Genomic DNA, 12,284 nt, shown 5'->3' with positions numbered 1-12,284 from the left:
GCAGAGAGGCCTCTTCCGACGCTTGGGTTGCCTTGGGTATTCGTGTCGCCTTAAAGAGACTCAGAAGGCCAGAGCTGAAAATTACCATTTTCTCTACAAAATAAACGCAATCTATACAGATCTTCTGGAAATAATTAAAAGGTTCAAATTTTTAATGTGAAAGCAAATTAGACTCAAAAGTGGTAAGTTTTTTCTACTTTTAAGAAAATGATGCTTTGGTATGATATGTAATAATTCAAGTTCTAAACCAATGTATCATTGAAAAGACAATTGCTTTCATTCATGCATCACAAAGTTACAAAAGATATGAGGATATGCTGAAGTTACAGAAATGGCCTAAAATCATTATTTTACTGGTTAATTTTGCCCCAAACTATTACCATCTGAGTTTAATATGTTAATGAACAATTTAAGCATCCACATTATGCTTAACACCAAGCATCTGTTAGCAGTGGGAACCAAAACATTTTAAACATAAAAATATACAAGATATTTAGACACTATTTCGTTAGCAGTCAGAAACAGTGACTACTAGAGCCAAACAATTATTTTTAAAGTACTGGGCCAGATCCTCTCAAGGACATGCGAAAATAATACTGAGGATCTTACTATTGTTATTTTATAAGAGTTACACAGAAGCCAAAATTCAGAAATTTATGACTCATTGCTATCTTTGGATAGCTTATACAATAGTATACAACTAAGGATGGCTTTGTTTAGAAGACTAGAAAAGTATTCATGGAATAAACACTATATTCTGCCACAAATAAACAAAATGCAACTGTGCCCGTGGACTTGATAGAGAAAATGGCAATTTGGAGGAAGGAATGCTTCTAAAAGCTTTTTCTTGGCAGCAGCCCAGATTTTAGTCACAGTACTGAAAAGACCAAGCCATGTGGTTGTTCACTTTAATTCCGACGAGACTTCCACTTAGGCAAGTTACACGTTCCCAAACCATTTTTCTTCTGTCCACCATGCTGGTTCCGATACTCCATGGTCCACTGTAATCTTTTGGTCTTCCTTCTTTATAGTATGGTGGCCTGATGTTGCTATCCATTGAGCAGGTAGACCACCAATTCATATGTGGCCATCATAATGGCTGTGTTGGGAATCTGTCTCACCAGATGAGTTGTTAGACCACGGTAAAGAGACCCATAACCTTCTTCTTGAACAACCAAAGATAGTGTCTGAAAAAAAGATCTATATTTTGTTCCCTCTTCACGTAGTCTTGTTCTTACAACTTCTGTTTAAGAAAAAAAAATAGTTGTTTTATTTAAACATTAGTGATATCTTTATATCCTCCTGACACTAAGCACATCTCATTTACCTGTAATTGTAAGCTTAGAATAAGCAGTAATTTTTAATGTGTATATGAAACCAGTCACATTATAAATACTACCAAACTTCTATGATAGCTGGCTAAAATCATGTATACTATTATAAAACTTTATAGGTTCTTGAATGGTAAAAGACAGAATGAAATAAAAGGATCAAGTGTACATTAGATATAAATAAAAGGAATAGATGTGATTTAAAAAAAAGGTGAGGAAACAGAAAAGGGAGTGCTGGTAGTAACAAAGATGAAACAAGCAGGAAAGATTTTAGCACTAGCCATTTGGCTGTTGATAAGAGCATTGGGCCGGCGTGCCAACATCCCAGGTTCAATCCCCAGTCAGGGCACATATGAGAAGTGACCATCTGCTTCTCTTCCCCTCTCGCTCTCCCTTCTCACCCTCTTCCCCTCTCACAGCCAGTGGCTTGGTTGGTCTGAGCATTGGCCCCAGGCACTGAGGATAGCTCTGTTGACTTGAGCATTGGCCCAAGACAGAGGTTGCTGGGTGGATCCTAGTCCTGGCACATACAGGAGTCTGTTTATCTCTCCATCTCTCACTTTAAAAAATATTTAAAAAGTGAACAGCTTAATGGGAAAGTAGCATTACTAATCTTTTCACAATGGTCTGCATATACCAACATACATTTCATGCAGATGCTGCTGCAAATGTTTTTGTTTGTTTGTTTTGTATTTTTCTGAAGCTGGAAACAGGAAGGCAGTCAGACAGACTCCCGCATGCACCCGACCAGGATCCACCCGGTATGCCCACCAGGGGGCAATGCTCTGCCCATCTGGGGTGTCGCTCTGTTGCAACCAGAGCCATTCTAGCACCTGAGGCAGAGGCCATAGAGCCATCTTCAGCGCCCGGGCCAACTTTGCTCTAATGGAGCCTTGGCTGTGGGAGGGGAAGAGAGAGACAGAGAAGGAGAGGGGGAGAGGTGGAGAAGCAGATGGGCGCTTCTCCTGTGTGCCCTGGCTGGGAATTGAACCCGGGACTCCTGCACGCCAGGCCGACGCTCTACCACTGAGCCAACCAGCCAGGGCTGCAAATGTTTAATATAAGCTGCCAGCTAAAAGGCCCCACCTGGGAAGCAACTAAACAAAAATCATAAAATTTTAGAGCTGAAAGGGGTCTTAAAGATTATAATTACTGTAATTTTTCTTTATTTTAAAAAGTAGGAAAATTAGGGCTAGTGAGAATTTTTCAACAATTAAGGGTAGAGACTGGATAAAAAATTCAGAGCTTTCTACAGAAGAGTCTGTTCTTTTCACATTCATTATTTGTCAAACTTAAACATACTACTCTTTTTGGGCCTGAAGAAAATGGCCTAAAGCCATTTCCACTATAAGTGTTAACATTTGAAATCTTATGTCTACCTTAAAAAATCATGCCATTTATACACTCCACTCCAAAATACTGTTTATAATAAACGATGCCTCTTCTCATAATGATATCATCTCACTTGTAGGGACAGGACAGCTAAAACTCCAAAACTCTCCCACCTAGCAGGCCACTGAGCTAGTCCTCCCACAGGCCTGCAACCAGACCCTGCTGCTGACATTGTCCTTTTAGGACTTCTCTAAAGAAGTCAGGCCTTCCCTCAGGTAACTGGGGAGAACTCGAACCAACTTGGATAAAGCATCTAACCGATGAGCCACCAGCTAGGGACTTGCAGACCAATGCTTAAGTGATTTCTTTAGCCAACATGAAATAATGTGAAATAGCTTGGTCTTTGGGAGTACAGACTTCAATTCAAATTTGAGCTCCATCCCTGAGTCTACTACATGACCTTGAGCAAGTTATTTAATGTCAACATTTCTTGTTTTCCTTTTAAAAATGAACAGTCCTGGTTCTGTTCCAGCTTACCCAGACTTCACAGGATTTTTGTGTAGATTAACAATAATGTATATAATCTATCTATAGTACCTAGAAAGTACATATAGCACCTACATCCATACTTAAAAAAAGAAAGAAAAAATACAAACTTGCCCAACCTGGCTGGAACAGGACTTATTCTGGGTTAAAATTTACCCAGAGTTCATGCCTAATCACCACCATGCTACTATATCACTGCCATGCTAGTATATATAGCATATAATGATTTATTAATATTGCTTCATGCTATTTATACAGACTTAATCCCATTATGATGAACTCCAAGTACTATATTTTATTATAGTGAAACCCATAAAATTATAAATCTCTAATAAGTGGGCTATTGGCTAGGGTGGGACACTATTTCTGAATAGAATATTGCCTGTAAAAACACAACTTCTCTGGACTGTGCATGTGTACACACACACTGGAATATTATTCAGCCATGAAAAAGAAATGAAATCTTGCCATTTGCAACAACATGGATAGACCTAGGGTACTATGCTAAGAGAAGTTAAGTCAGAAAAGTTATCTATCATTTTACTTATGTGTGGAATTTAAAAAACTAAACAAATGAACAAACAGAACAGACAGACTCATAGATACAGAAAAACTGATAGCTGCCAGAGATTTGGGCAATTGGGGTATGGGCAAAAAGGTGACGGGGATTAAGAGATACAAACTTACAGAAAAGTCACAGGGATGTAAAGTACATCAGAGGGATAAAGTCAATAATAACACAGTAACATTATACAGTGACAGATAGATAGTGGATTTTTTTGTAAAGTGTATAAATGTGAAATCTCACTATATTACACACCTGAAACTAATATGCTATTGTATGTCAACTATACTTTAGTTAAAAAGAGCTTTACATTCCAGAATAAAAATCAGACATGAAAAAAACAATCAAAAAAGCACCCCTCCCAAAAAACCCTCCACCTCTCTCACCATGTGGGTATGCTATACTTGTGGCACACGTCTTTGAGGTGGCTGCAGCTAACATCATTCCCACAAAATCCGAGGCTTCTTTTACAGACTCGTCATCATTTTCCATCGTAGAAGCGATCTTATATTCCAGTAGTTTTTGCTTGATACTTTCATAAATAACAAAATGGATAACAGTCTCTGATATGCCAGCATAGGAAGCAGACATGCCCCTATAAAACCCTCTGAGTCCATCTGCCTGATACACTTTACGAACACACTCAAAAGCGCTCATTCGCTTTTCCCCTCGGTTCCTGAAAAGCAAAATGAGAAAAATATTTTTAATGTAAATAAATTAGTACAAGTTTTAAAATAAAGCAAGTAAAATATAGTAGGACTATGCCACTCTAATATGATTCCCTTTTAACTCATGAAGAAGTGAAATCAGAATTTTAAAACATTCATTTTAGATTTTATATTCTTTTGTCCCAAATTTGTCATTTTAGATGGATAACATGTAAGTAGTTTATTTTACTGAATGTGAAATACACTGCAATGAATCTTCATTTCCACGTCCTCACTGAAGTTTGTATTACAGGGATAAGCAGCAAAATCCTTTAATTCAAATATACTGTGACTGCAGCTTAAGGTAAAAATAAAACAAACAAAAAATACTCATTATATTAAATCCAGTTCTAAGTTGAGAAGATTTCTTTAGCATTTAGTAACATAAAAAGAAAGACTGAGACACCAATAATGACAGCACAGCACAGAAGCAGAGAGCACAATTAATCTGATTTCTGTGCACTCGAGGGATTCTTTCAACTCCACCCAGTTCTTCTCAAAAAGTAACTAGATGAATTTAAGACAAACTTCCTATCTTTCATTTCAGTATAGTACTGAGTAGTGAATGAAGACCTCTACAGTTATCCAGTGTTTACTGAATACTGGGCCCAAGAAAATGGTCTTAGTGCACTACTTAAGGGTGCATAGCATCTATTCTTGTAAGTATATAATTTTGAGTTTGTAAAAATATTTGTAACCTTACACTATGATTCCCCCAATAGAACCCCATCTATAAGAAATGGGTTCAAGTGCTACCCACAGGAAAAATAGAATTATCTACTTATAGATTATACACAACCTGTTTCTGACATAAAAATCTACAACTGTGACCTACCTGATAACCCACAGATTCCTCCAATTTTATGAACTACGTAATTTTATGATTGTTTTAAACTAGTGTCACTGAAAAAAATACTTCCCTAGTTGAATAATCCATGCAACCAACTGAAATGAGTTTCTGCCATCACTCTTTCCTTATGAAGTTAAAAGAGCTACAAGTCCCAAAGGGTAACATGCAAACAAACATGAGCCCTGTTCTTGACTTCAGTGTTCTAAATTAGCATCTTTAAATCAATGTTTCACAATTACCTAAACCCCACCCTATTTCCCGTTCCAAGCCTAAGAAGTTGTGCTAACTCATGTTACAATTATAAGTAAAAGATTAAAGAATTTTAAGCCATGCTTTTCCTAGATCTCCTACAAATCCACCCTATAACAGACTGATGAATACCACTAATAGTCTATAATAGTATAATATAGACTGGCAACTCACACTTGCTTAACCTTTGGTTTCTCTTATCCACCATTATTACCTTTCAGATCTTTGGCTTTAAGAAATAAACTTTGAGTTCGCTACGAAACTTAGGATTTCATTAAAAATTATTCCAGATGAAAGAATTAGAATTTCTTTTCAAGTCTCCAAACAATATACAACAAATATTTAATCAGTTGTAATTGTTAATTATTTCTTAGTTTTATTTAGTCTATAAGATATACCCTACTTCCCAAACCCTAAAATATAAAAACAGTGGAAATTTGTTATGCATAGTCTATTCCAGACTGAAAGGCTAAATCAATTTCAAAACTATTAACATTATTATTAGACACCAGAGAGGATCATCTCTTTACTTAACAGTATTAGCTCTCCCCAACCTCTCTTCTAAAGGCCAACAGGAGTTGAGATGGCAAGACTCTCAGCTACACTACTTCTGGCTTTTTCTCAGATCCCAGAACATGCCAGAGGTCCTAAACTTAGAACCTACATGGTTTGCACTGACTGCTGCCTCTGCTTAAAATGGGCTCAAAGCTGCCGCCGCGAGCGGCCGCCGCGAGCCGCCGCGGGCGCGCCCGGTCCGGTTGAGCACCGCTGACGTTCCCAGCGGCCCGCACACTGCGAGTGGGGGTCGCCGGCCACCGGTGCCCGGAGCGCCCCATTCGCGCGCGTGCCTTGGGCATTCCACGCGCCCAGGGCGCCCTGCTGGCCCGCACACCCAGGGGGCTCCATTATCCTGCGCCTGGTGCGGTCCAGCGGGCGGGAGAGGCTTGGGAGATTCTCTCCGTGGGCGGGGCACCTCACCCAGCCATTCAAGCTAACAATCAAGCGTTGGGGTAGGGGCGCGCGCAGGCAGCCTAAAATACCTTCGGAAGCACAGCTCCGTCCCAATCACTGAAATTAGCTTAACCCATGAAATCTGCGCACCCTCAGTTCTATTTGATAAGATCTCTCTCAGTTCAGCGATCCAAGACAAGAGGCGTGATATTTTTTAGTGCCTCTCGCTAAAGGGGCGGGGGCAACTTCTGATTGATAGAGCCTCCATATTCAGGGATAAACGCTAACAAGAAGGACTTGGCAGATAATAAGGTCTACACTACACTAGTCGTAAGCAGAGACTAGTGCCTCTTCTTCCCTGCAAAAACAGGCTACAAAGTGTGGAAAGCCTGGGTTGAGAGGTCCAACTAAATGATAGGCGCTGAACAGTCACCTTGACAACAATTGACTCCCTCCCCCGCCTGATTACACTGGAGGCCCTGACTCTCAGAGCCTTTCCCAAAGCCTTGCACTGAGTGGGGATAGAGTGGGGATTTCCCAGCTCTTTGAGCCTCTTACTCCCCAGGCAGAAGCAGTTGCAGCCTTATAGCTGGATCACCAGGCTGCTAATTCAGAAAGGGGGGACTAGGAGAGAGAATCCAGGAAAGCAAACTCTCTCATCGTTGGACCCTGCAAACGCCAACAAGCCTTTACTTCCAGCAAGACTAAAGCCAATTATATGACATTGCCATAGAATCCCATCAACTGCAAATCCCTACCTAAGAGTGACACAGGGGCAGAGCCTGGGGTACAGAGTCACCGACCAGGAAGAGGGAGAGAAAAGAAAAAGGAAGAAGTTAACCTCTCAAAATCAAGAAAAACCCACAGACTTTACAACTTGATCCACTAATTTTTTGTTGTTGTTGTTGTTGTTTGTTTCTTCTATCTTTTTGCCTTTATTTCCTCCACCTCGGTCCTTCTATTCTCTGCCCATCTCATGCTTCCCTTTTCTTGAACTACACTACCCATGAGTGTTGCATTTTATTTTTCTTCTTCATCCTCACCCTCCTTTAAGGTTATACTCCAAAACACTTAACTCTCACTCTCTCCTCTTTTGTTTTTTTTTTTTGTCTTGCTTTATTTTGTTTTTTTCTCTTCCTATTTTATTTCTTCCTTCGTTGTTCTCTTTTTCTTATTTTTTCCTTTCTATTCGTTTTTTCTTTTCTCATTTTACTTTCATCCCATATAATCCTCAATCACGAACAAATAAGTTAATTTGGGACTCAAGGCTTTTTTTTGGCTTTATTTCTCTTTTTTGCTTTTGTTTTTATTTTTTTTCTTTTTTCTTGTTTGTTTATTTTTGTGGCATTTTGGGTCCTCCCAACCCAAGGTCTCCATTGTATTTAGTCTTCGCTCCACTTAATACAACAGATTTTTACTTATTATTTTTATTTTTTCTTCTTTATTATTCTTTTATGGTCCTTTTTTCTGGTTCCCTCTTATCCCTCTCATTATATCTCTTAGTTGACTATCACTTACAAGCAAATCATCTTATGCTTGTCTAAGATTTTCTTCCCTTTTTTTTTTTTTTTTTTTTTTGCATTTAGTAGGCCCCTACTTCCTTTTTTTTGCCCCTTGAACTCTTCACCCCAAATCAGGCCCTCCATTATAGGCACGATATTTCCCTGAGGAGGGGAGAGGAGGGAAAGAGAAGAGAGAAAAAAAGGGGGAAATAATAAATTATTACTGGTTTTTTTTGTGTGGGGTGTTTTACCTTTTTTTTTTTTTTTTTTTTACTTTTTACTCTTTATTAATTCTAATTAGTGCTATCAATAAGACCACCCTCAGATGCCGATAAGAAAGAGGAAATCGAATATTATGGATACAAAAGAAAGAGAGGTAACACAAATAGATGTGGAAAAATCTATGGAGAAAAGACTTAACATATTGGAAGCCTTGGAGCTAAATGACAGAGAATTTAAAATAGAAATCTTAAAAATACTCAGAGAGATACAAGAAAACACAGAAAGGCAATATAGGGAGATCAGAAAACAACTCAATGAACACAAAGAATATATTACCAAGGAAATTGAAACTATAAAAACAAATCAAACAGAAATGAAAAACTCAATTCACGAGCTGAAAAACGAGGTAACAAGCTTAGCTAACAGAACAGCCCAGATTGAAGATAGGATTAGTGAAATAGAAGACAAACAACTTGAGGCACAACAGAGAGAAGAAGAAAGAGACTCAAAAATAATAAAAAACGAGAAAGCCCTACAGGAATTGTCTGACTCCATCAGAAAGAATAACATAAGAATAATAGGTATATCAGAGGGAGAAGAGAAAGAAAATGGAATGGAGAATATACTCAAACAAATAATAGACGAGAACTTCCCAAGCCTGTGGAAGGAACTAAAGCCTCAAATTCAAGAAGCAAACAGAACACCAAGTTTTCTTAACCCCAACAAACCCACTCCAAGGCACATCATAATAAAGATGACACAAACCAATGACAAAGAAAAAATTCTCAAGGCAGCCAGGGAAAAGAAGAGTACAACATATAAAGGAAGGCCTATTAGATTATCATCAGATTTCTCAGCAGAAACTCTACAAGCTAGAAGAGAGTGGACCCCAATATTTAAAGCCCTGAAAGAGAGGAACTTTCAGCCAAGAATACTATACCCATCAAAGCTATCCTTCAAGTATGAAGGAGATATAAAAACATTCACAAATACAGAAAAGATGAGAGAATTTATCAACAGAAAGCCCCCACTCCAGAAAATACTAAAGGGGGTTTTCCAACCAGATTCAAAGAACAAAAGAAAACAACACCACAAGTAACAGCTCGACCAAGAACACAATAAAACCAAACTTAAACTGTGACAACAAAGGAAAAAAAGGGGGAGAGGATGGAGATTAACAGTAGCAAAGGATGATGAAGTGCAGAAATACTTATAAGATAGGGTACTACAATGAATATGGTAGGTACCCTTTTCATTACTTAATGGTAACCACCCTTAAAAAAACCACCACAAAAACACTTGACTTAAAAAAGGTAGCAACAGAGGAAAGAAGTATGGAACACAAACAAACAAAAACAAATGATAGAAAAACAAAAGAGAAGAATCAAACTAGATACAAAACTAACAGAAAGCAATTTATAAAATGGCAGTAGGGAACCCACAAGTGTCAATAATTACACTAAATGTAAATGGATTAAACTTACCAATAAAAAGACACAGAGTAGCAGAATGGATTAAAAAAGAAAATCCAACTATATGCTGCCTACAAGAAACACATCTAAGCAACAAGGATAAAAACAAATTCAAAGTGAAAGGCTGGAAAACAATACTCCAAGCAAACAACACCCAAAAAAAAGCAGGCGTAGCAATACTCATATCTAATAATGCTGACTACAAGACAGAAAAAGTACTCAGAGACAAAAATGGTCATTTCATAATGATTAAGGGGAAGTTGAATCAAGAAGACATAACAATCCTTAATATATATGCACCAAACCAAGGAGCACCAAAATATATAAGACAGCTACTTATTGACCTTAAAACAAAAACTAACAAAAATACAATCATACTTGGAGACCTCAATACACCGCTGACGGCTCTAGATCGGTCATCCAAACAGAGAATCAATAAAGATATAGTGGCCTTAAACGAAATACTAGAACACCTGGATATGATAGACATCTACAGGACACTTCATCCCAAAGCGACAGAGTATACATTTTTCTCTAGTGTACATGGAACATTCTCAAGAATTGACCATATGTTGGGCCACAAAGACAATATCAGCAAATTTAGAAAAATTGAAATTGTACCAAGCATATTTTCTGATCATAAAGCCTTGAAACTAGAATTCAACTGCAAAAAAGAGGGGGAAAAACCCACAAAAATGTGGAAACTAAACAACATACTTCTAAAAAATGAATGGGTCAAAGAAGAAATAAGCGCAGAAATCAAAAGATATATACAGACAAATGAAAATGAAAATACGACATATCAGAATCTCTGGGATGCAGCAAAAGCAGTAATAAGAGGAAAGTTCATATCACTTCAGGCCTATATGAACAAACAAGAGAGAGCCGAAGTAAACCACTTAACTTCACACCTTAAGGAACTAGAAAAAGAAGAACAAAGACAACCCAAAACCAGCCGAAGAAAGGAAATAATAAAAATCAGAGCAGAAATAAATGAAATAGAGAACAGAAAAACTATAGAAAAAAATCAATAAAACAAGGAGCTGGTTCTTTGAAAAGATCAACAAAATTGACAAACCCTTGGCAAGACTCACCAAGGAAAAAAGACACAGGACTCAAATAAATAAAATCCAAAATGAAAGAGGAGAGATCACCACAGACATCATAGATATACAAAGAATTATTGTAGAATACTATGAAAAATTATATGCCACCAAATACAACAATCTAGAAGAAATGGATAAATTCCTAGAACAATACAACCTTCCTAGACTGAGTCATGAAGAAGCAGAAAGCCTAAACAGACCAATCAGCAGGGAGGAAATAGAAAAAACTATTAAAAATCTCCCCAAAAATAAAAGTCCAGGCCCAGACGGTTATACTAGTGAATTCTATCAAACATTCAAAGAAGACTTGGTTCCTATTCTACTCAAAGTCTTCCAAAAAATTGAAGAAGAAGCAATACTTCCAAACACATTTTATGAGGCCAACATAACCCTCATACCAAAACCTGGCAAGGATGGCACAAAGAAAGAAAACTACAGACCAATATCTCTAATGAATACAGATGCTAAAATACTAAACAAAATACTGGCAAACCAAATACAACAACATATTAAAAAAATAATACATCATGATCAAGTGGGATTCATCCCAGAATCTCAAGGATGGTTCAACATACGTAAAACGGTTAACGTAATACACCATATCAACAAAACAAAGAACAAAAACCACATGATCTTATCAATAGATGCAGAAAAGGCTTTTGATAAAATACAACACAATTTTATGTTTAAGACTCTCAACAAAATGGGTATAGAAGGAAAATATCTCAACATGATAAAGGCCATATATGATAAACCATCAGCCAACATCCTATTAAACGGCATAAAACTGAGGACTTTCTACCTTAAATCAGGAACAAGACAGGGTTGTCCACTCTCTCCACTCTTATTCAACGTGGTGCTAGAAGTTCTGGCCAGAGCAATCAGACAAGACAAAGAAATAAAAGGCATCCATATCGGAAAAGAAGTAAAGCTATCACTTTTTGCTGATGATATGATCCTATACATCGAAAACCCGAAGGACTCCACAAAAAGATTATTAGAAACAATAAACCAATACAGTAAGGTCGCAGGATACAAAATTAACATACAAAAGTCCATAGCCTTTCTATATGCCAACAATGAAATATTAGAAAACGAACTCAAAAAAATAATCCCCTTCACGATTGCAACAAAAAAAATAAAATACCTAGGAATAAACATAACAAAGAACGTAAAGGACCTATATAATGAAAATTACAAAGCATTGTTAAGGGAAATCGAAAAAGATACAATGAGATGGAAAAATATTCCTTGTTCTTGGATAGGAAGAATAAATATAATCAAAATGGCCATATTACCCAAAGCAATATACAAATTTAATGCAATTCCCATCAAAATCCCTATGAGATTTTTTAAAGAAATGGAACAAAAAATCATCAGATTTATATGGAACTATAAAAAACCCCGAATAGCCAAAACAATCCTAAGGAAAAAGAATGAAGCTGGGGGCA

The 12,284-nt window shown here is 37.4% G+C and overlaps 1 protein-coding gene across 1 annotated transcript in view; it reads right to left on the bottom strand.

Moving 5' to 3' along the window:
* Positions 1-857: 857 nt before the first annotated feature.
* SLC25A36 (solute carrier family 25 member 36) overlaps positions 858-12,284 on the bottom strand; it is a 30,337-nt gene continuing 18,910 nt past the window's right edge. Inside the window, exons 6-7 of the mRNA XM_066250726.1 lie at positions 4,161-4,450; positions 858-1,243 (exon numbers count right to left, since the gene is read on the bottom strand). Coding sequence (XP_066106823.1) covers positions 1,050-1,243; positions 4,161-4,450 — 484 coding nt within the window. The 3' untranslated portion in view covers positions 858-1,049. The remainder of the gene's footprint in view (positions 1,244-4,160; positions 4,451-12,284) is intronic.

Source organism: Saccopteryx bilineata, unplaced genomic scaffold (genome assembly GCF_036850765.1).
Source record: "Saccopteryx bilineata isolate mSacBil1 unplaced genomic scaffold, mSacBil1_pri_phased_curated manual_scaffold_175, whole genome shotgun sequence".
Classification (NCBI taxonomy): domain Eukaryota; kingdom Metazoa; phylum Chordata; class Mammalia; order Chiroptera; family Emballonuridae; genus Saccopteryx; species Saccopteryx bilineata.
The sequence above is the reverse complement of the archived record's forward strand: the minus strand, read 5'-3'. Positions and strand labels throughout refer to the sequence as shown.